The sequence below is a fragment of the Salarias fasciatus genome, chromosome 15 (genome assembly GCF_902148845.1).
Source record: "Salarias fasciatus chromosome 15, fSalaFa1.1, whole genome shotgun sequence".
Taxonomy (NCBI): domain Eukaryota; kingdom Metazoa; phylum Chordata; class Actinopteri; order Blenniiformes; family Blenniidae; genus Salarias; species Salarias fasciatus.
The window spans coordinates 2,219,529-2,239,861 of NC_043759.1; the positions used below are offsets into that span (position 1 = coordinate 2,219,529).

The 20,333-nt window shown below is 45.7% G+C and overlaps 1 protein-coding gene and 1 long non-coding RNA gene across 4 annotated transcripts in view; both read left to right on the forward strand.

The window, feature by feature from the left end:
• The first annotated feature begins 6,743 nt into the window (after positions 1-6,743).
• LOC115402465 (uncharacterized) overlaps positions 6,744-20,333 on the forward strand; it is a 72,793-nt gene continuing 59,203 nt past the window's right edge. The window contains exons 1-6 of one of the 2 annotated variants that reach the window (XR_003933114.1): positions 6,744-6,832; positions 7,190-7,516; positions 7,607-7,876; positions 8,015-8,098; positions 8,250-8,342; positions 9,339-9,558. This is a non-coding gene — a long non-coding RNA (uncharacterized LOC115402465). Of the gene's footprint in view, positions 6,833-7,189; positions 7,517-7,606; positions 7,877-8,014; positions 8,099-8,249; positions 8,343-9,338; positions 9,559-20,333 lie in introns of those variants that run through there. The other variant, XR_003933113.1, reaches the window with a different exon arrangement.
• Positions 15,728-18,671, forward strand: LOC115402446 (uncharacterized). 2 transcript variants are annotated; one of them, XM_030111012.1, is made up of 6 exons: positions 15,728-15,816; positions 16,179-16,505; positions 16,596-16,865; positions 17,004-17,087; positions 17,239-17,331; positions 18,340-18,671. In XM_030111012.1, the coding sequence occupies exons 1-6, from the start codon at positions 15,780-15,782 to the stop codon at positions 18,378-18,380; spliced, it is 852 nt and encodes a 283-aa protein (XP_029966872.1). In that variant the 5' UTR covers positions 15,728-15,779; the 3' UTR covers positions 18,381-18,671. The 2 variants fall into 2 exon arrangements, with proteins under 2 accessions (XP_029966872.1, XP_029966873.1); XM_030111013.1 differs by having other exon boundaries at positions 15,756-15,816; positions 16,182-16,505.

Consider the following 20,333-nt stretch of genomic DNA (forward strand, 5'->3'; position numbering starts at 1 on the left):
CGTATATAAACTTTAACCATCATCTAAAAGCAACAATCAAGCAAGAGCAAGAGTCTGATGAGTCTGAAGGGTCTGCGCTTGGTGAGTTTCTAACAGGAAAAGATGTTTTCGTGTGTCTTTGCGTGTTGAGAAGCTAAAGAGCTAAAGCTAACCCTTAGAGACGCTAACGCAGCTCCGATTGGTTGAAGTACGCTGTCAGTCAAAGTCCACAGGGGGAGAGGCGGGATTTTCAGTGAAACAGAGCGTTTTCTCTTCCATGTTTCAGAATTAACCTCCGATAATCTTTTATTTCACACAAAATGACTTTTCCTTAGCGCCAAAAATAAACTGTTACCATGTTTATGCCAGTAATAGGGTTTGGACGAGCTAAAAAAGCAGGATACAGGTCCTTTAAACTGATGGTGATCAACGCAGCAGAGTCATCAAACAACTGCCAAGCCGCCAGGAGATCTGGTGTAGCAGAGCGCCTCATTCGATATTGGAGAGCACAGAAAAAAGAGAAAAGCTTTCCGTGGTCCCAAGAGCGACGCTTCAGAGAGACTGATAGAAGGGAGAGTGAATACGTCACTGAAAAACGGATAGACGGAATGCCCACCACCAGAGCCTGATTCAGCTGAAGGCACTGGAAAGTCTCCCCCCTAGAACTGCCACCTTATCGTGGTGGGGGAGTTTGAGAGCCCGCATGATCCCAGGAGCTATGTTGCCGGGGGGCTTTATGCCCCCTAGTAGGGTCTCCCATGGCAAACAGGTCCTGGGTGACGGGCCAGACTGAGAGCAGTTCAAAACCCCCTATGAGAAGAAAAAGAACAAAGGTCGTTACGTCGCCCGGTATGGCGCAGCCGGGGCCCCACCCTGGAGCCAGGCCTGGGGTTGGGGCTCGTAAGCGAGCGCCTGGTGGCCGGGTCTTTGCCCACGGGGCCCGGCCGGGCTCAGCCCGAAGGGACGACGTGGGCCTGACCTCCGGTGGGCTCACCACCCACCGAGGGAACCGTAGGGGCCGGGTGCAATGTGGATTGGGTGACAGCCGACGGCAGGGTGCCCGGCGACCCGATCCCCGGACACAGAGACTGGCTCTAGGGACATGGAATGTCACCTCGTTGGCGGGGAAGGAGCCCGAGCTTGTGAGGGAGGTTGAGAGGTACCGGCTAGATATAGTCGGGCTCACCTCCACACATAGCCTGGGCTCTGGAACCCAACCTCTCGAGAAGGGCTGGACTCTCCACTTCTCTGGCGTTGCCCGCAGTGAGAGGCGGCGGGCTGGTGTGGGTTTGCTTGTAGCCCCACAGCTCAGCCGCCATGTGGTGGAGTTCACCCCAGTGAACGAGAGGGTTGCATCCCTGCGCCTTCGGGTCGGGGATAGGTGCCTCACTTTTGTCTCGGCTTACGGGCCGAACAGCAGTGCAGAGTACCCGGCCTTCTTGGAGTCCCTGGGAGGGGTGCTGGACAGTGCTCCGACTGGGGACTCCATTGTTCTACTGGGGGACTTCAACGCCCACGTGGGCAGCGACAGTGACACCTGGAAGGGGGTGATTGGATCGCACGGCCTCCCCGATCTGAACCCGAGTGGTGTTCTGTTATTGGACTTCTGTGCTAGTCACAGTTTGTCCATAACGAACACCATGTTCGAGCACAGGGGTGTCCATAAGTGCACTTGGTACCAGGACACCCCAGGTCGGAGGTCGATGATCGACTTTGTTGTCGTGTCATCTGACCTCCGGCCGCGTGTTTTGGACACTCGGGTGAAGAGAGGGGCAGAGCTGTCGACCGATCACCACCTGGTGGTGAGTTGGATTCGCTGGCGGAGGAGGAAACCGGACAGACTTGGCAGACCCAAACGTGTTGTGAGGGTCTGCTGGGAACGTCTGGCGGAACCCTCTGTCAGCATGGCTTTCAACTCCCACCTCCGGGAGAGCTTCTCTCATGTCCCGAGGGAGGCTGGGGACATTGAGTCCGAGTGGACCATGTTCTCCACCTCCATTGTCGAAGCAGCTGCTCGGAGCTGTGGTCGTAAGGTCTCCGGTGCCTGTCGTGGCGGCAACCCCCGAACCCGGTGGTGGACACCGGAAGTAAGGGCTGCCGTCAAGCTGAAGAAGGAGTCCTATCGAGCCTTGCTGGCTCATGGGACTCCCGAAGCAGCTGACGGGTACCGGCAGGCCAAGCGAACTGCAGCCCGAGCAGTTGTGGAGGCAAAAACTCGGGTCTGGGAGGAGTTCGGGGAGGCCATGGAGGAGGACTATCGGTCGGCCTCGAAGAAATTCTGGCAAACCGTCCGGCGCCTCAGGAGGGGAAAGCAGGTCTCCGCCAACACTGTTTACAGTGGAGGTGGGGAGCTGCTGACCTCAACTGGGGATATTGTTGGACGGTGGAAGGAATACTTCGAGGACCTCCTCAATCCCGTCGCCACGTCTTCCGTGGAGGAAGCAGAGGCTGAGGTCTCAGAGGTGGACTCGTCCATCACCCAAGCTGAAGTCACTGAGGTGGTTGGCAAGCTCCTCGGTGGCAAGGCACCGGGGGTGGACGAGATTCGGCCTGAGTACCTTAAGTCTCTGGATGTGCAGGGACTGTCTTGGTTGACACGTCTCTGCAACATCGCGTGGCTGTCGGGGATGGTGCCTCTGGATTGGCAGACCGGGGTGGTGGTCCCCCTGTTTAAAAAGGGGGACCGGAGGGTGTGCTCCAACTATAGGGGGATTACACTCCTCAGCCTCCCCGGGAAAGTCTATTCCAGGGTACTGGAGAGGAGGATCCGACCGATAGTCGAACCTCGGATCCAGGAGGAACAATGCGGTTTTCGTCCTGGCCGTGGAACAGTGGACCAGCTCTATACCCTCCATAGGGTGCTCGAGGGTTCGTGGGAGTTTGCCCAACCAGTCCACATGTGTTTTGTGGATTTGGAGAAGGCATTCGACCGTGTCCCTCGTGGTGTCTTGTGGGGGGTGCTCCGGGAATACGGAGTCCGGGGCCCCTTGTTAAGGGCCATCCGGTCTTTGTATGACCGGAGTAGGAGTCTGGTCCGCATTGCCGGCAGTAAGTCGGACCTGTTCCCGGTGCATGTTGGACTCCGGCAGGGCTGCCCTTTGTCACCGGTTCTGTTCATAATCTTCATGGACAGAATTTCTAGGTGCAGCCAGGGGCCGGAGGGGGTCCGGTTCGGGAACCACAGGATTTCATCTCTGCTTTTTGCAGATGATGTTGTCCTGTTGGCTTCATCGAACCCGGACCTACAGCATGCACTGGGGCGGTTCGCAGCCGAGTGTGAAGCGGCAGGGATGAGGATTAGCACCTCCAAATCCGAGGCCATGGTCCTCGACCGGAGGAAGGTGGCTTGCCCCCTCCAGGTTGGTGGAGAGACCCTAGCCCAAGTGGAGGAGTTCAAGTATCTTGGGGTCTTGTTCACGAGTGGGGGACGGATGGAGCGTGAGATTGACAGGCGGATCGGTGCAGCGGCTGCAGTGATGCGGTCGTTGTATCGGTCCGTCGTGGTGAAGAAGGAGCTGAGCCGAAAGGCGAAGCTCTCGATTTACCGGTCAATCTACGTTCCCACCCTCACCTATGGTCATGAGCTTTGGGTCATGACCGAAAGGACAAGATCCCGGATACAAGCGGCCGAAATGAGCTTCCTCCGTAGGGTGGCTGGGCGCTCCCTTAGAGATAGGGTGAGGAGCTCAGTCACCAGGGAGGAGCTCGGAGTAGAGCCGCTACTCCTCCACATCGAGAGGAACCAGCTGAGGTGGCTCGGACATCTGTTTAGGATGCCTCCTGGACGCCTCCCGAGGGAGGTGTTCCGGGCATGTCCCACTGGGAGGAGACCCCGGGGAAGACCCAGGACACGCTGGAGAGACTATGTCTCTCGGCTGGCCTGGGAACGCCTTGGGATCCTCCCAGAGGAGCTGGAGGAAGTGTCTGGGGACAGGGAAGTCTGGGCATCCCTGCTGAGACTGCTGCCCCCGCGACCCGGCCCCGGATAAGCGGTAGAAAATGGATGGATGGATGGATGGCACTGGAAAGTTATTTACATCATTTATGCAGTTTTGACCCCTTGAGGCTTCTTGTTTGTTGCTTATTGTTTCTTATTTTGAGAAAGAGAATATATTTTTTATTCAGTACTTTAGTAATATTTTTTCATTTTGCATCTTGTGAAATGTTGTCTCAGTTGTGAGTTTTTGAGTTTATAATAATTGTATAATAAAAAAAAGTTGTTTTATGAGTGACCTTATTGTCTTCAGCATTTTTTTTCACAAAATAATCTTTGAAAAATAGGGGTCGTGTTATAATCGGAGTCGTCTTATATTCGGGCCAATACGGTATGTGGACTGACCTTAAAGAGTGAGAACCCACAGATACTATTCCTCACTCCTACACACACGCGCACACACACACACACACACACACACACACACACACACACACACACACAGTGGGGATAACCACTGAAGTGATAACATTTCAATATACTGACTCACAGACTGAACAAAGACAGACTGTTACTCAAACCAGCAACACGCAACATCATGAACTTTCTATCTCAAAAAGCTTTTGACCACATCACAGCTGTTTGACTACATCTGAAAATGATTCTGTCCATACTGAGTCCTGTCAATCGACAAGGGAGAAACAGTCGAACTAAACATCATGATGGAAAAAAAGGCAACCAGGGCAATAATAACAGGTTCACTTCTCGACTTAAACAAAATCTGAGAAAAAGCTTTTGTCCCCACAGATTGGACACATTTACTGACAAACAAACTGCAGTTTGAAAGTCAGAGTGGATTCAGATCACAGAGACCCACATCACTGCACTAACAGAGTTAATCCATCAAATCAAATCCAATTTCATTCAGAGAGCTAAAGAATGTTCAGACCAAGCTAAATGTAAAACGTCTGGTAACCAGGAGAACAGCGAGTTCAGAATATTGGCAGATGACGTAAAAGTAGAGAAAGTTACTGAAACTAAGTTTTAAAACGCACAAGTCTTTCTGTGGAACCCTTCCTCTGCTCTTTTCTACAACAGGAAATGCAGCGCCATGTGTTTCGAAATCTTGATGTCAGAACTGCTCCTGACTGAGAAACGACTTCTGTGATTTGTAGAAACAACATTATTGTATTCTATGGCTTTTGTTTGTTAGAAGTGGTATAGACTGCAATATTCCATGTGTGGAAACGGATTCCTGTATAAAGCTGCATTGAGTTTGGGCATCAAGTGTATTCAAACACCAGGAGAAACGACATGGCAATGACTGCACAACCAGAAGTCCTTCTAGAAAATGTTATATGACAAGTATTTTCTGGAGAAGCCATCTATGATTAATCTGTTATCAAAAAGTTCACAGACGATCGTACAGAACATGACGTTACATTTCCAGATAGAGGAATAGAGGAACTGTTCCATGGAACATCCTCTAAATTTTGAAATATGAGGAGTCTGATTCAGAAGCTGAAATGACTTTAGCCTTATTTTATCCATCTTCACACAGAGTCAATAAACCCAGAATCATGCAAATCTGAGACGGGCCGTGTCCGACCTCCAGAATGGTTTCTCAGAGACAGCTCACTGAAAGTTTCAGAGTCTACAGTGGAAATGGGAAACATGTCCTCAACAACACAAACAGTTCAGCAGCACTGAGTCCTGTCTTTTTTGCCAAACCCGAGGGGAGAGCACGTCCAGTCAGACAACACCTCAGCCGTCTTCCGGCACCGCTGGTTCTGCCCAGATGTTGCAGGCCTCCCAGCAACCTCTCAGGTGGGCTGGGACCCAGCCTGTGGGCCATGTATCCGCCGGGGGCCGGAACCTGCGAGCAGACTTCCTCTCCCATCGGAGTCCTCCACCAGGAGAGTGGTGCCTCCACCCGGGGGCGCTGCACAGGATTTGGGGTTGATTCGGGATGGCAGGGGTTGCCTCAGAGGACCCGACTCACTGTCCAATTGCTTTATTCTGAGGAGAACCACCAACCTCTGGACCAAGATGCACTAGCACAGCCTTGACCAAAGGGCCTCCAGGTTGCGAGCCACCACCTGGTGTTGGCTTTCTCACGGGAGCTCTGAGGCTTCATCCCCCGAGTGTCCTGCAGGCTCCAGCATGAAACCTGCAGTCAGTGCTGGAGGGCTTGTGTCAGCCTCCCTGTGAGTCCTTGATAACAGTGGAGTGACAGTGGGGGCCACGCAAGACTACATTTTCACTGGCCGCTACCTTGGAGAAACGTGTGGGTGAAGTACACACTTTGTCTGTCAGCCCATCATACCTGAGGTGGCATCCAGATGTTAGGAATGTCACTCTAAGACTGACCGTTGTCCTTTTCGTAAAGGTGCTCTCTCCAGGCAGTGCTTATCCCTCTGGACCGTGAACACCATTTGCCAGTCTTACCAGGCGTTGAACCACCCTCTACCATCGGACGTGTGCTGCCACTCCACCAGAGCAGTGTTCACATCTTGGGCCGCTTTGAGGGGAGTACCACGGCACTTTTTGTAACTTTTGCAGCATGATTGCCACCACTCTCCATCCACTGAGCGTGGTCCTTGGCTCTGCAGAGGATTCTCAGTGAGGTTTGTCTTCAGAATTCCTCGTAAACCTCTGTTACACCACAGGTCATGACCAGCTTTGGTTGTGCAGATTTCGTCATCTCATGCAGATGTTCAGACTTTGTGTTAGCTAGACAACAAAATAAACATTACTCTAGCAAAGATGAGGAAGTGAAATTAGTGAAACTGCAGTGGGTGGACCGATCAGCTTAAAACCAGAGTGAGACGACAACTTGAGTGAGACGAAGCGAGACGACGGCTGAAGTCAGACCTGTGGAAATGTTTCTATTTTACCTCTTTGTGCTTCAGTCTGCAGGTAAGTGCTCAGATTACTGGAAAATATCTCTCAACCACCACTTTAGTTTTCATTTTGATGTATTTCAGGAGACCAACATGTTGTTTTAATTAAATCTGCTCAGTTTCACTCAGAAAACTTCAACACTCGGTCGGTTTTGTAGAAGTAACTGAGAATCAGTCCTCCACTGGTTATTAGTTACTTCTTCCAAAGGTAGTGGAGTTACTTTACAAGCTTCAATAATTGAAAAGTTACTGAATGGTTGATAAATTATGTCTTCAGTTATAATCGTTCACCGTGAAACATCATGATACAAAGTAGTGAGTTTATGTTGTTTGTTTTACGGGAAAAATTGAGAGTTTTCTTCTTTTTCCTCAGCAGTGGCTGCATCTGTTCAGAGAGCAGGAGAGGACGTCACTCTGACTTGTGAACATAAGCTGGAGGGTCAACGGAACTGTAATGGGACATCATGGTACTATTATGCTGGAACCAGTCATATCATGGATCTGGTTGAACTTGGGAAGATTAAAGACTACAGTGACATAACATCAGACAGAGTGAGAGTTGCAGCAGATTGCTCTCTGATTCTGAAGAAAGTTACAGAAAAGCAAGTTGGTCATTATTATTGTGATCAACTCAAATCAGACAGTTCAAAGCAACCCGTTATAGTTAGCTGGTCTTTCGTGGATCTGTCTATCGTCAACAGTGAGTATTTATAAGCTGGTTGAACCTTCACAACAGTCGTGACCACAGAAAAATGTCTAATTTGTCTCATTGTGTTGTTTTTTCTTTCAGTCGTGACTGAACATGACTCCGATGACGAGGAGACACTGAAATGCTTCGTGACGTCTATACAGGAAAACTGTGAACTGGAAGTGAAGTGGACGATCAAAGATCAAGACATTGATGAAGTCAACAGTCAGATAAAGACAGAAAATAATGGATGTTCTGCCACTGTGACTCTTAAAAAGTCACATTATCTTCACCCACAAACACACTTCCTGAGCTGTGAAGTGACTGACAACAGAACAGGAGAAACGTTTCGTTTCAGTCCTCGACCCTCAGGTGAGCCCAGTCAGAAACAAAGACTCCAATCAGCAAAAGAAGAGTTTCTTTGATGGATTTATCAGTTTGAAAAGTCAAGATTTAAAAATGAGAATGAAATCTGATCCGTTCTGCGTTCTCTTGATTTTCTTTGTTCAGGTGACACAAAATCAACAATGAAACCAGAAAGCTTCACAAAATCAGCTGGAACTGAAACCAGTGGAGCTTCAGCAGGTCCACAAGGTAACGACTCCATTTACTGTATCAGTTAAATGTGCTGTGTTGTGCTTTTGGTCTTCAAAAGAAGCGTCAAGTTTACTCAGTGGCTCAGATGGGTCATCACATTGAAAAGAGATCTTCCAGAGGTTTTCATTGGTTTCTATTGTCTTTCCAGGCTCGTGGTGGATGCACTCGATTGTCGCTGTGGGTCTGATTGTACTCCTGATCACAGCTGTGGTGATCATCATCAGATGGAAAAGGACCAAAGGTGAGAACTTGAAGAAAACTGACTGGAAACCAGCTGGAGTTTGGTTGTAGAGGCATTTTAGTTTATGTCTAATCGGGATGTTAACCAGAGAGAAATCAGCTGTAAACACGGTTTAAAATGAGCTTCAACCATCAGCAAACTGGTCTGTCACCAAGGACTTCAGAAAGTGTTATCGGTGTGTGTTATTTCAATTTGACTAAAAATTCAAGTTTAAATCAGGTTTAAATCGGTCTACTTCTGGTGCAAACCAGCTGTAACCAAGGTGGAGATCGGAGAGTTATCCTCAACTGTTTTTATATCGCATTTAAAACAGCTACTGATGGGACAAAGTGCTGTACAAAGTCAAAAATACCAGTTCAAGTGCAAGAAAAAAGGCAATTAGAACAACAAATCTAAAACAGTCAAACAAATAACAACAACAACAAAAGACATAAAAGAAAAGGAAAAGCTCTGTCCCCTCCGAGCCTCCGTCTGGACCTGGGCACCTCCAGGAACAGCTGATCAGCTGATCTGAGGCACCGAGCAGGAGTGTCGGGGTGAAGCAGCTCAGAGAGGGAAGGCGGGGCCAGACCATTCAGGGATTAAAAACAAATAAAAGAATCTAAAAATGGACTCTAAAGGTCAGAAGCAGCCAGTGGAGGGAGGCCAGGACTGGAGTGATGTTCTCCGTCTCACTGATCCAGTTCGTAGCCACTCTGCAGCATTTTGGACCAACTGGAGACGTGTGAGGGACGACTGGCTGACTCCAACATAAAGTGCATTACAGTAATCCAGCTGAGATGTAATAAATGCTTGGATTACTGTCTCAAAGTGCTGACGGATGCCAGCAGTCTTTTGAACAATGACAACAGATTAATCTCAATGTTTGAAACTGTGTTTTCTTCAGTGGGTCAAAGTTTCAAAGCAACAAAGATCTGAGCTGAAAGATGGTGGAATGATCCTCAGGATGAGTCCATGTGAAGCTCTGATCAGTAATGTCCATCTTCTCTTTCTCAGGTTCCTGGTGGAGATTAAGGAGAGACGGTGATATATGCTGATGAAGAAAGCTCTGAGAATCTACGTCCCTTTCCCTTTATCCTAGCATTTTGTCAAACCATATTTTTTTCAGTCACATTAGACTGATGAAAACTAATCATGTTGTTTCAACACTGTTTTTCATGTAATACTAATTTATTGTGAAGTTATAAGGTGATTTTATCATCTCCAGTGTACCTGACTCTCAGCTGTAACTCCAAACTGTTTTCTTAATGGTAATATTATTATAAAATTTTACTTTGATGGAATTTCACTCTGTCTCTCTGTTCATTTCAAGTCTGTCATTCCAGCTTGATTTCCTAACTGTCCAAATGTGCTGATTTTTTAAAACTGGAATGAATTTGTAGGAACATAGAAGAACAGTCATTTTAAAAATGTGCAAATATAAAAGGATAAGTGGAAAAACCAGAAGTGCATTCCCAAAAACAGACACAAAATATTCCCTTTTGCTATGAACTGAACTGACTGGCTTTCCAGTCTGCACTGTGGGGATTGTTTCACAGTATTTGCGGCATTTTCAATGCGGATTCACAAAAGGAAAAGTATCATCAAAAATCAAGCCTGCATTAACAGTTTTCCCTGAGAATTTACAAAGGCTTCAAGGCAGCAAATACAACTCTGCAGGTTGTTTAATTTGACTCCAAAGAGCAAAGAAAAATGAATGCACACACTATAAACTGTCTTTGCAACGGGTGCTCACTTGAAATTAGTGGACAGGAAATAAGAGAAATGTGATCAAATGGCATGAAGTTGTCCTCATTTGAAGCGCTGTCCTTGGTGCTGAAGACACAAAAGCAATCAGATGAGTCTTTACTCCAACAATGACTCCATCTGACATGACAGAAAAGTGAGGCTTTTTTCAGATACCTTCAGTTCCAACAATATGTCCCAAAAGAGCTTCAGACAAGAGAAACAGCAACACGAACAAGCATGCAGTGGCACCCCAAAGCACCCAATTCAAAAATCTGCCAAGGGACTGGAGAGGGAAGAGGAAATACTGCACTTTATATTAAAGACAAATAGGGAAAGAAATGAATTCCAAAATAGCTGAAGAGCAATGGGAAAGCATGTGCCGAAATCCCAGTTCAACTTCCTGTTCTATGTTGGCGTTGCTCCTAAGATGGGAAAACATTCTGCTTCGAGACGTCGTTCCTGTGTGAGTGATGGAGCCAATCACCACCATCTGCTGTTTTGGTGAAATATTTCAAATACACTGAAAAAAATGTGGGATTGTGAATTCCATTAAGTTTTCATTTTCTTTATTTGGTGACCCGTCAGGAGACGTGACAGGAGACACCAAATATCTTTTGAAATTGCTTGGTTTTGTTTGTGTTTTCTTTTCATTTGTTTTCTTTCCACTCTGCTGTAAATGAATTGAAAAATGAAAATAAACTCGAAGTGTTCAAAAAGAAAAGAGTATAAAATCTGTATATTGTTTCTTCATGAAGAAATAAAAAATGATTCACTGACATGACGGTGATGGAGGGAGAGAGGCCGTTTGTGAAACCACACACCTCTGAAAACACCAACCGGCGCCTCGCTCCACCCGGTGTGTGGAGGTGAAGGAGGGAGCGGTCGTCGCTGAACGTAGAAAACTCTGTCATTAATGAAAAGCTTTTCAAACAAGCTCCATGTCAGCTATCTTTAACCAATACTCCAGAATGAGAGTGAAAGTGAGAATTTTTTGCAAATTTATTGAAAATGAAACACAGAAATATACAGAAGCGTTTCCTCCCGCTGCTCTGACTCTCAGAACTGAGCTCAGCTGTTGTGAAGCCAACTTGACTGGAGTCCACCTGTGGTCAGTTCAACTCATTAGACTTGACTGGAAAAGGCACACACCTTTATATATGAGGTCCAGCAGCAAAAAGTGCACGTTAGAGCAGGAACAAAGCCAGAGAAGTCAACAGTTAAATGAACTCAGTGAAGGATTCAGTTGTTACTGAAGCTGTTGGTGTGAGGAGATGCTCGTGTGTCCTCCTCTTCCTCCCCCTCCTCCTCCTCCTCCTCCTCCTTCATGTGTACACATGAACCGAGTTAAAGTCCTGCTCCGGTCCTCTTCTGTAGCTTTCTTTGAAACATTCTCAGTGGCGTTTAAACTGTGATTATGGAGTTTTTAGCCACAGAATCAGCTTTTACTGGCCAAGTTTGTTCATGACAAGCACGGAATTTGACTCCAGTTTTTCACTCTCTGTGATAAGAAGAAAAATTGAGCAAACAACAACAGGATATAAGACAAGAGAGAGAAGTACTGAAAGTGATATGATAGAATGGGAAAATAAATATAAGTATAAACATTCTGAAAAGCAGGAAGTCCTGTGCCATTCCACAGCTCATTAATACCGTATTGGCCCGAATATAAGACAATGTTTTTTTCCAGAAATTGCATCCTCAAAAGTGGGGTCGTGTTATAATCGCGGACTTACGGTAGATGGTCAATACGCATCCGCGCCGCTAGATGGAGCCAGTGGAGCAATGACATGAGATCAAATGATCTGATGAAAAATAACGGATCAGCTGGAACAAAGGGGCTGAACGCTGGACAACTGAGCAACAACAGAGGAGAAGCTATGATACCAACTTTAAAGGACCTATATCATGCAAAATCCACTTTTAGGGTTTTTAGCATGCCCCAAAGTTGAATTCCCTTTAAAACCACCCCCAAAATGTTATTTCCTTTCATCCATGCATGTCTGAGTAATCTCTCTCAGTCTGCTGCTCTCTACAGCAGCCCCTCCCTTCGGGTAGAAAACAGCTCGTTTGAAACTCTTCAAACCTAAGTACTTCACAAAGTTGAACTCCTCCCACCACTCTTCTCCCACCCCACCCCCGCGCAGACAACAGCCCACTCTCCTCTGACCAGCAGCAGCTGATTCGCATTTTCCACTGAGGAGACGCCCCCCCCCCCACACACACACACACACACACACACACACACACACACACACACCACCATCACGGATATAAACTTTAACCATCATCTGAAAGCAACAAGCAAGCAAGAGCAAGAGTCTGATGAGTCTGAAGGGTCTGCGCTTGGTGAGTTTCTAACAGGAAAAGATGTTTTCGTGTGTCTTTGTGTGTTGAGAAGCTAAAGAGCTAAAGCTAACCCTTAGAGACGCTAACGCAGCTCCGATTGGTTGAAGTACGCTGTCAGTCAAAGTCCACAGGGGGAGAGGCGGGATTTTCAGTGAAACAGAGCGTTTTCTCTTCCAGGTTTCAGAATTAACCTCCGAAAATCTTTTATTTCACACAAAATGACTTTTCCTTAGCGCCAAAAATAAACTATTACCATGTTTATGCCAATAATAGGGTTTGGACGAGCTAAAAAAGCAGGATACAGGTCCTTTAAACTGATGGTGATCAACGCAGCAGAGTCATCAAACAACTGCCAAGCCGCCAGGAGATCTGGTGGAGCAGAGCCTCATTCGATATTGGAGAGCACAGAAAAAAGAGAAAAGCTTTCCGTGGTCCCAAGAGCAAAGCTTCAGAGAGACTGATAGAAGGGTGAGTGAATACGTCACTGAAAAACGGAAAGACGGAATGCCCACCACCAGAGCCTGATTCAGCTGAAGGCACTGGAAAGTTATTTACATCATTTATGCAGTTTTGACCCCTTGAGGCTTCTTGTTTGTTGCTTATTGTTTCTTATTTTGAGAAAGAGAATATATTTTTTATTCAGTACTTTAGTAATATTTTTTCATTTTGTATCTTGTGAAATGTTATCTCAGTTGTGAGTTTTTGAGTTTATAATAATTGTATAATAAAAAAGTTGTTTTATGAGTGACCTTAATGTCTTCAGCATTTTTTTTTCACAAAATAATCTTTGAAAAATAGGGGCCGTGTTATGATCGGAGTCGTCTTATATTCGGGCCAATACGGTATGTGGACTGACCTTAAAGAGTGAGAACCCACAGATACTATTCCTCACTCCTACACACACGCACACACACACACACACACACACACACACACACACACACACACACACACACACACACACACACACACACGCACACACACACAGTGGGGATAACCACTGAAGTGATAACATTTCAATATACTGACTCACAGACTGAGCAAAGACAGACTGTTACTCAAACCAGCAACACGTAACATCATGAACTTTCTACCTCAAAAAGCTTTTGACCACATCACAGCTGTTTGACTACATCTGAAAATGATTCTGTCCATACTGAGTCCTGTCAATCGACAAGGGAGAAACAGTCGAACTAAACATCATGATGGAAAAAAATGCAACCAGGGCAATAATAACAGGTTCACTTCTCGACTTAAACAAAATCTTAGAAAAAGCTTTTATCCCCACAGATTGGACACATTTACTGACAAACAAACTGCAGTTTGAAAGTCAGAGTGGATTCAGATCACAGAGACCCACATCGCTGCACTAACAGAGTCAATCCATCAAATCAAATCCAATTTCATTCAGAGAGCTAAAGAATGTTCAGACCAAGCTAAATGTAAAATGTCTGGTAACCAGGAGAACAGCGAGTTCAGAATATTGGCAGATGACGTAAAAGTAGAGAAAGTTACTGAAACCAAGTTTTAAAACGCACAGGCCTTTCTGTGGAACCCTTCCTCTGTCCTTTTCTACAACAGGAAATGCAGCGCCATGTGTTTCGCAATCTTGATATCAGAACTGCTCCTGACTGAGAAACAACTTCTGTGATTTGTAGAAACAACATTATTGTATTCTATTGCTTTTGTTTGTTAGAAGTGGTACAGATTGCAATATTCCATGTGTGGAAACGGATTCCTGTATAAAGCTGCATTGAGTTTGGGCATCATGTGCATTCAAACACCAGAAGAAACGACATGGCAATGACTGCACAACCAGAAGTCCTTCTAGAAAATGTTATATGACAAGTATTTTCTGGAGAAGCCATCTATGATTAATCTGTTATCAAAAAGTTCACAGATGATCGTACAGAACATGACGTTACATTTCCAGATAGAGGAATAGAGGAACTGTTCCATGGAACATCCTCTAAATTTTGAAATATGAGGAGTCTGATTCAGAAGCTGAAATGACTTTAGCCTTATGTTATCCATCTTCACACAGTCAATAAACCCAGAATCATGCAAATCTGAGACGGGCCGTGTCCGACCTCCAGAATGGTTTCTCAGAGACAGCTCACTGAAAGTTTCAGAGTCTACAGTGGAAATGGGAAACATGTCCCCAACAACACAAACAGTTCAGCAGCACTGAGTCCTGTCTTTTTTTGCCAAACCCGAGGGGAGAGCACGTCCAGTCAGACAACACCTCAGCCGTCTTCCGGCACCGCTGGGTCTGCCCAGATGTTGCAGGCCTCCCAGCAACCTCTCAGGTGGGCTGGGACCCAGCCTGTGGGCCATGTATCCGCCGGGGGCCTGAACCTGCCAGCAGACTTCCTCTCCCATCGGAGTCCTCCACCAGGAGAGTGGTGCCTCCACCTGGGGGCGCTGCACAGGATTTGGGGTCGATTCAGGAGGGCAGGGGTTGCCTCAGAGGACCCGACTCACTGTCCAATTGCTTTATTCTGAGGAGAACCACCAACCTCTGGACCAAGATGCACTAGCACAGCCTTGACCAAAGGGCTTCCAGGTTGTGAGCCACCACCTGGTGCTGGCTTTCTCACGGAAGCTCTGATGCTTCACCCCCGAGTGTCCTGCAGGCTCCAGCATGAAACCTGCAGTCAGTGCTGGAGGGCTTGTGTCAGCCTCCCTGTGAGTCCTTGATAACAGTGGAGTGACAGTGGGGGCCACGCAAGACTACATTTTCACTGGCCACTACCTTGGAGAAACGTGTGGGTGAGGTACACACTTTGTCTATCAGCCCATCGTGCCTGAGGTGGCATCCAGATGTTAGGAATGTCACTCTAAGACTGACCTTTGTCGTTTTAGTAAAGGTGCTCCCTCCAGGCAGTGCTTATCCCTCTGGACCGTGAACACCATTTGCCAGTCTTACCACGCGTTGAACCACCCTCTACCATCGGACGTGTGCTGCCACTCCACCAGAGCGGTGTTCACATCTTGAGCCGCTTTGAGGGGAGTACCACGGCACTTTTTATAAGTTGTGCAGCATGAACGCCGCCACTCTCCATCCACTGAGCGTGGACCTTGGCTCTGCAGAGGATTCTCAGTGAGGTTTGTCTCCAGAATTCCTCGTAAACCTCTGTTACACCACAGGTCATGACCAGCTTTGGTTGTGCAGATTTCGTCATCTCATGCAGATGTTCAGACTTTGTGTCAGCTGGACAACAAAATAAACATTACTCTAGCAAAGATGAGGAAGTGAAAATAGTGAAACTGTAGTGGGTGGACCGATCAGCTTAAAACCAGAGTGAGACGACAACTTGAGTGAGACGAAGCGAGACGACGGCTGAAGTCAGACCTGTGGAAATGTTTCTATTTTACCTCTTTGTGCTTCAGTCTGCAGGTAAGTGCTCAGATTACTGGAAAATATCTCTCATACACGACTTTAGTTTTCACTTTTGATGTATTTCAGGAGACCAACATGTTGTTTTAATTAAATCTGCTCAGTTTCACTCAGAAAACTTCAGCGCTTGGTCGGTTTTGTAGAAGTAACTGAGAATCAGTCCTCCACTGGTTATTAGTTACTTCTTCCAAAGGTAGTGGAGTTACTTTACAAGCTTCAATAATTGAAAAGTTACTGAATGGTTGATAAATTATGTCTTCAGTTATAATCGTTCACCGTGAAACATTATGATACAAAGTAGTGAGTTTATGTTGTTAGTTTGTTTTACGGTAAAAATTGAGAGTTTTCTTCTTTTTCCTCAGCAGTGGCTGCATCTGTTCAGAGAGCAGGAGAGGACGTCACTCTGACTTGTGAACATAAGCTGGAGGGTCAACGGAACTGTAATGGGACATCATGGTACTATTATGCTGGAACCAGTAGTATCATGGATCTGGTTGAACTTGGGAAGATTAAAGACTACAGTGACATAACATCAGACAGAGTGAGAGTTGCAGCAGATTGCTCTCTGATTCTGAAGAAAGTTACAGAAAAGCAAGTTGGTCTTTATTATTGTGATCAACTCAAATCAGACAGTTCAAAGCAACCCGTTATAGTTAGCTGGTCTTTCGTGGATCTGTCTATCGTCAACAGTGAGTATTTATAAGCTGGTTGAACCTTCACAACAGTCGTGACCACAGAAAAATGTCTAATTTGTCTCATTGTGTTGTTTTTTCTTTCAGTCGTGACTGAACATGACTCCGATGACGAGGAGACACTGAAATGCTTCGTGACGTCTATACAGGAAAACTGTGAAGTGGAAGTGAAGTGGACGATCAAAGATCAAGATATTGATGAAGTCAACAGTCAGATAAAGACAGAAAAGAATGGATGTTCTGCCACTGTGACTCTTAAAAAGTCACATTATCTTCACTCACAAACACACTTCCTGAGCTGTGAAGTGACTGACAACAGAACAGGAGAAACGTTTCGTTTCAGTCCTCGACCCTCAGGTGAGCCCAGTCAGAAACAAAGACTCCAATCAGCAAAAGAAGAGTTTATTTGATGGATTTATCAGTTTGAAAAGTCAAGATTTAAAAATGAGAATGAAATCTGATCCGTTCTGTGTTCTCTTGATTTTCTTTGTTCAGGTGACACGAAATCAACAATGAAACCAGAAAGCTTCACAAAATCAGCTGGAACTGAAACCAGTGGAGCTTCAGCAGGTCCACAAGGTAACGACTCCATTTACTGTATCAGTTAAATGTGCTGTGTTGTACTTTTGGTCTTCAAAAGAAGCGTCCAGTTTACTCAGTGGCTCAGATGGGTCATCACATTGAAAAGAGATCTTCCAGAGGTTTTCATTGGTTTCTATTGTCTTTCCAGGCTCGTGGTGGATGCACTCGATTGTCGCTGTGGGTCTGATTGTACTCCTGATCACAGCTGTGGTGATCATCATCAGGTGGAAAAGGACCAAAGGTGAGAACTTCAAGAAAACCGTCTGGAAACCAGCTGGAGTTTGGTTGTAGAGGCATTTTAGTTTATGTCTAATCGGGATGTTAACCAGAGAGAAATCAGCTGTAAACACGGTTTAAAATGAGCTTCAACCATCAGCAAACTGGTCTGTCACCAAGGACTTTAGAAAGTGTTATCGGTGTGTGTTATTTCAATTTGACTAAAAATTCAAGTTTAAATCAGGTTTAAATCGGTCTACTTCTGGTGCAAACCAGCTGTAACCAAGGTGGAGATCGGAGAGATTTATTCAACTCAACTGTATTTATATAGCACTTTAAAAACAGCTACTGCTGGCACAAAGTGCTGTACAAAGTCAAAAATACAAGTTCAAATGCAAGATAAAATGCTGTAAGAACTGCTAATCTAAAACAAACAAATGACAACAACAGAAAAAGACAGAAAAGAAAAGGAAAAGCTCTGTCCCCTCCGAGCCTCCGTCTGGACCTGGGCACCTCCAGGAGCAGCTGATCAGCTCATCTGAGGCACCGAGCAGGAGTGTCGGGGTGAAGCAGCTCAGAGAGCGAAGGCGGGGCCAGACTATTCAGGGATTAAAAACAAAATAAATAAATAAAATAATCTTAAAATGGACTCTAAAGGTCAGAAGCAGCCAGTGGAGGGAGGCCAGGACTGGAGTGATGTTCTCCGTCTCACTGATCCAGTTAGTTGCCGCGCTGCAGCATTTTGGACCAACTGGAGACGTGTGAGGGACGACTGGCTGACTCCAACATAAAGTGCATTACAGTAATCCAGCTGAGATGTAATAAAGACATGGATTACTGTCTCAAAGTGCTGACGGATGCCAGCAGTCTTATAAACAATGACAACAGATTCATCTCAATGTTTGAAACTGTGTTTTCTTCAGTGGGTCAAAGTTTCAAAGCAACAAAGATCTGAGCTGAAAGATGGTGGAATGATCCTCACAATGAGTCCATGTGAAGCTCTGATCAGTAATGTCCATCTTCTCTTTCTCAGGTTCCTGGTGGAGATTAAGGAGAGACGGTGATATATGCTGATGAAGAAAGCTCTGTGAATCTACGTCCCTTTCCCTTTATCCTAGCATTTTGTCAAACCATACTTTTTTCAGTCACAGACTGATGAAAACTAATCATGTTGTTTCAACACTGTTTATCATGTAATACCAATGTATTGTGAAGTTTTCAGGTGATTTTATCATCTCCAGTGTACCTGACTTTCAGCTGTAACTCCAAACTGTTTTCTTAATGCTAATATTATTATAAAATGTTACTTTGATGGAATTTCACTCTGTCCCTCTGTTCATTTCAAGTCTGTCAATACAGCTTGATTTCCTAACTGTCCAAATGTGTTGGTTCAATGTTTAAAATGTGTGTGAATTCAAAATCCTAAATGTTGAATTGCATTTACAAGAACGGAGTCAGTTTTATGTAACAAGACGTTCCTATATTGAAATATTAACAGTTCACCCAACCCTCCATAAAAGAAAAAAAAGAAAAAAATGAAGGGCTTCGACTGGCAGAAACTGCTTCTACAAAATCAATAAGCAAGTGTGGGATTCAACAGTGCAAACAACTCAACTGTTTCCATGACAAAGCTCTGGAACTTCTGCATGAAAGGCAACAGCACAATAAGAACATCGTGCTGTTATATGTCGGTGGGTGATGGACTCAAACGCAGGCTTCTGGGTTTCATAGAACCTCAGGAGAGCAGGGCTTCAATGGAGAAGACACAGGTGCAGCTCGAGGGTGGTGAGCGCACGGCGAAGGCCAATGGCTGGGAGAACATGAGGAGAGGCAGACACAGGAGAGGATGGGAGACATAGCCGGGGGGGCGGGGCCAAAGGGTCCTGACAAGTGCAAACACTGTGAAGAACATTAAGAGCCGCAATCAGATTTTTTTGTCTTTGCAACAGGTGCTCACTTGAAATTAGTGAACAATAAATAGGAGAAATGTGATCAACATTTGAACAAAAGCAGAGATGCAGTTCAGGATGATTCTGCCGTCTCATTTATTGCAGACGGCGCAGTGCCTTTCCTTCTCACTGAAAGAGCCTGTGATTTAGAGCGAGGGCTCTCTGGGAAAGTTTCCCTGCATCTGTTCCCATGAACCTTTTTGACGAAAAGAGCCATTTTTGTGACTTTCCAGCAAGTCAGTTTGGTCTGGAACCACAAAGCATATTTACCTTTTAAAATGAGGCGAATGCAGCTCAGGAAGTTTCATATATAGTTTTGATGCACATAAGAAACGTATATCTTATGATGCATTTCTGAAGTTTTAACTTCAGTTGAGAATAGAGAACATTTTCTTACACTTGACTTGACTACACGTTTAATTTTCTTCTTTTAGATCCTGGTTCCTCAATTAGCGATCCGCGGTCCACGACCGGGCCGCGGCGCACCTCGCTGCGGACCCAGGGCAAATGGCATTTTTCCACAAAAAAAAAAAAAGAAAAGAAAAAAAATCTTTTTTAAACATACTATTTGTATTAATCACCATCTATCACTATGCGCTTCTGTTCTATCGTTAATTTTTGTTTCATTTCCAGTCAAACATCTCTCATGTTCCCACTTCTGCACGCTGTGTGCTGTGTGTGCGTGTGTGTACGTGCATGCATGTGTGTCTCGCCTCGAACGCCTGGGCATCAAAGGTGCACTCCTGGAGTTTTTCCATTCCTACTTGTCTGGTAGGACCTTCTCTGTTCAGCTGGGAGACTTCACCTCTTCTGCAGCCCCCCTCTCCTGTGGGGTGCCTCAAGGTTCCATCCTGGGTCCCATTTTATTTCTCCTGTATATTCTGCCCTTAGGAGATATCATCAAAAAACACGATGTATCCTTCCATTGCTATGCAGACGACATCCAGCTGTCTCTCCCCTTTAAGGCCGATGACCCCGCCGCTCTCCAGCCTCTGCAAAACTGCTTGTTGGACATTAAGGCTTGGATGACAGCTAACTTTCTCAACCTCAATGAGGAGAAGACAGAGGTCATTGTGTT

Bases quoted from the DNA above. Each gene is read 5' to 3' on its own strand.
- LOC115402446 (XM_030111012.1), top strand. From the start codon at position 15,780: ATGTTTCTATTTTACCTCTTTGTGCTTCAGTCTGCAG. The intron at 16,506-16,595 runs GTGAGTATTTAT...TTTTTCTTTCAG, and splicing joins GGATCTGTCTATCGTCAACA to TCGTGACTGAACATGACTCC. The intron at 17,088-17,238 runs GTAACGACTCCA...TTGTCTTTCCAG, and splicing joins AGCTTCAGCAGGTCCACAAG to GCTCGTGGTGGATGCACTCG.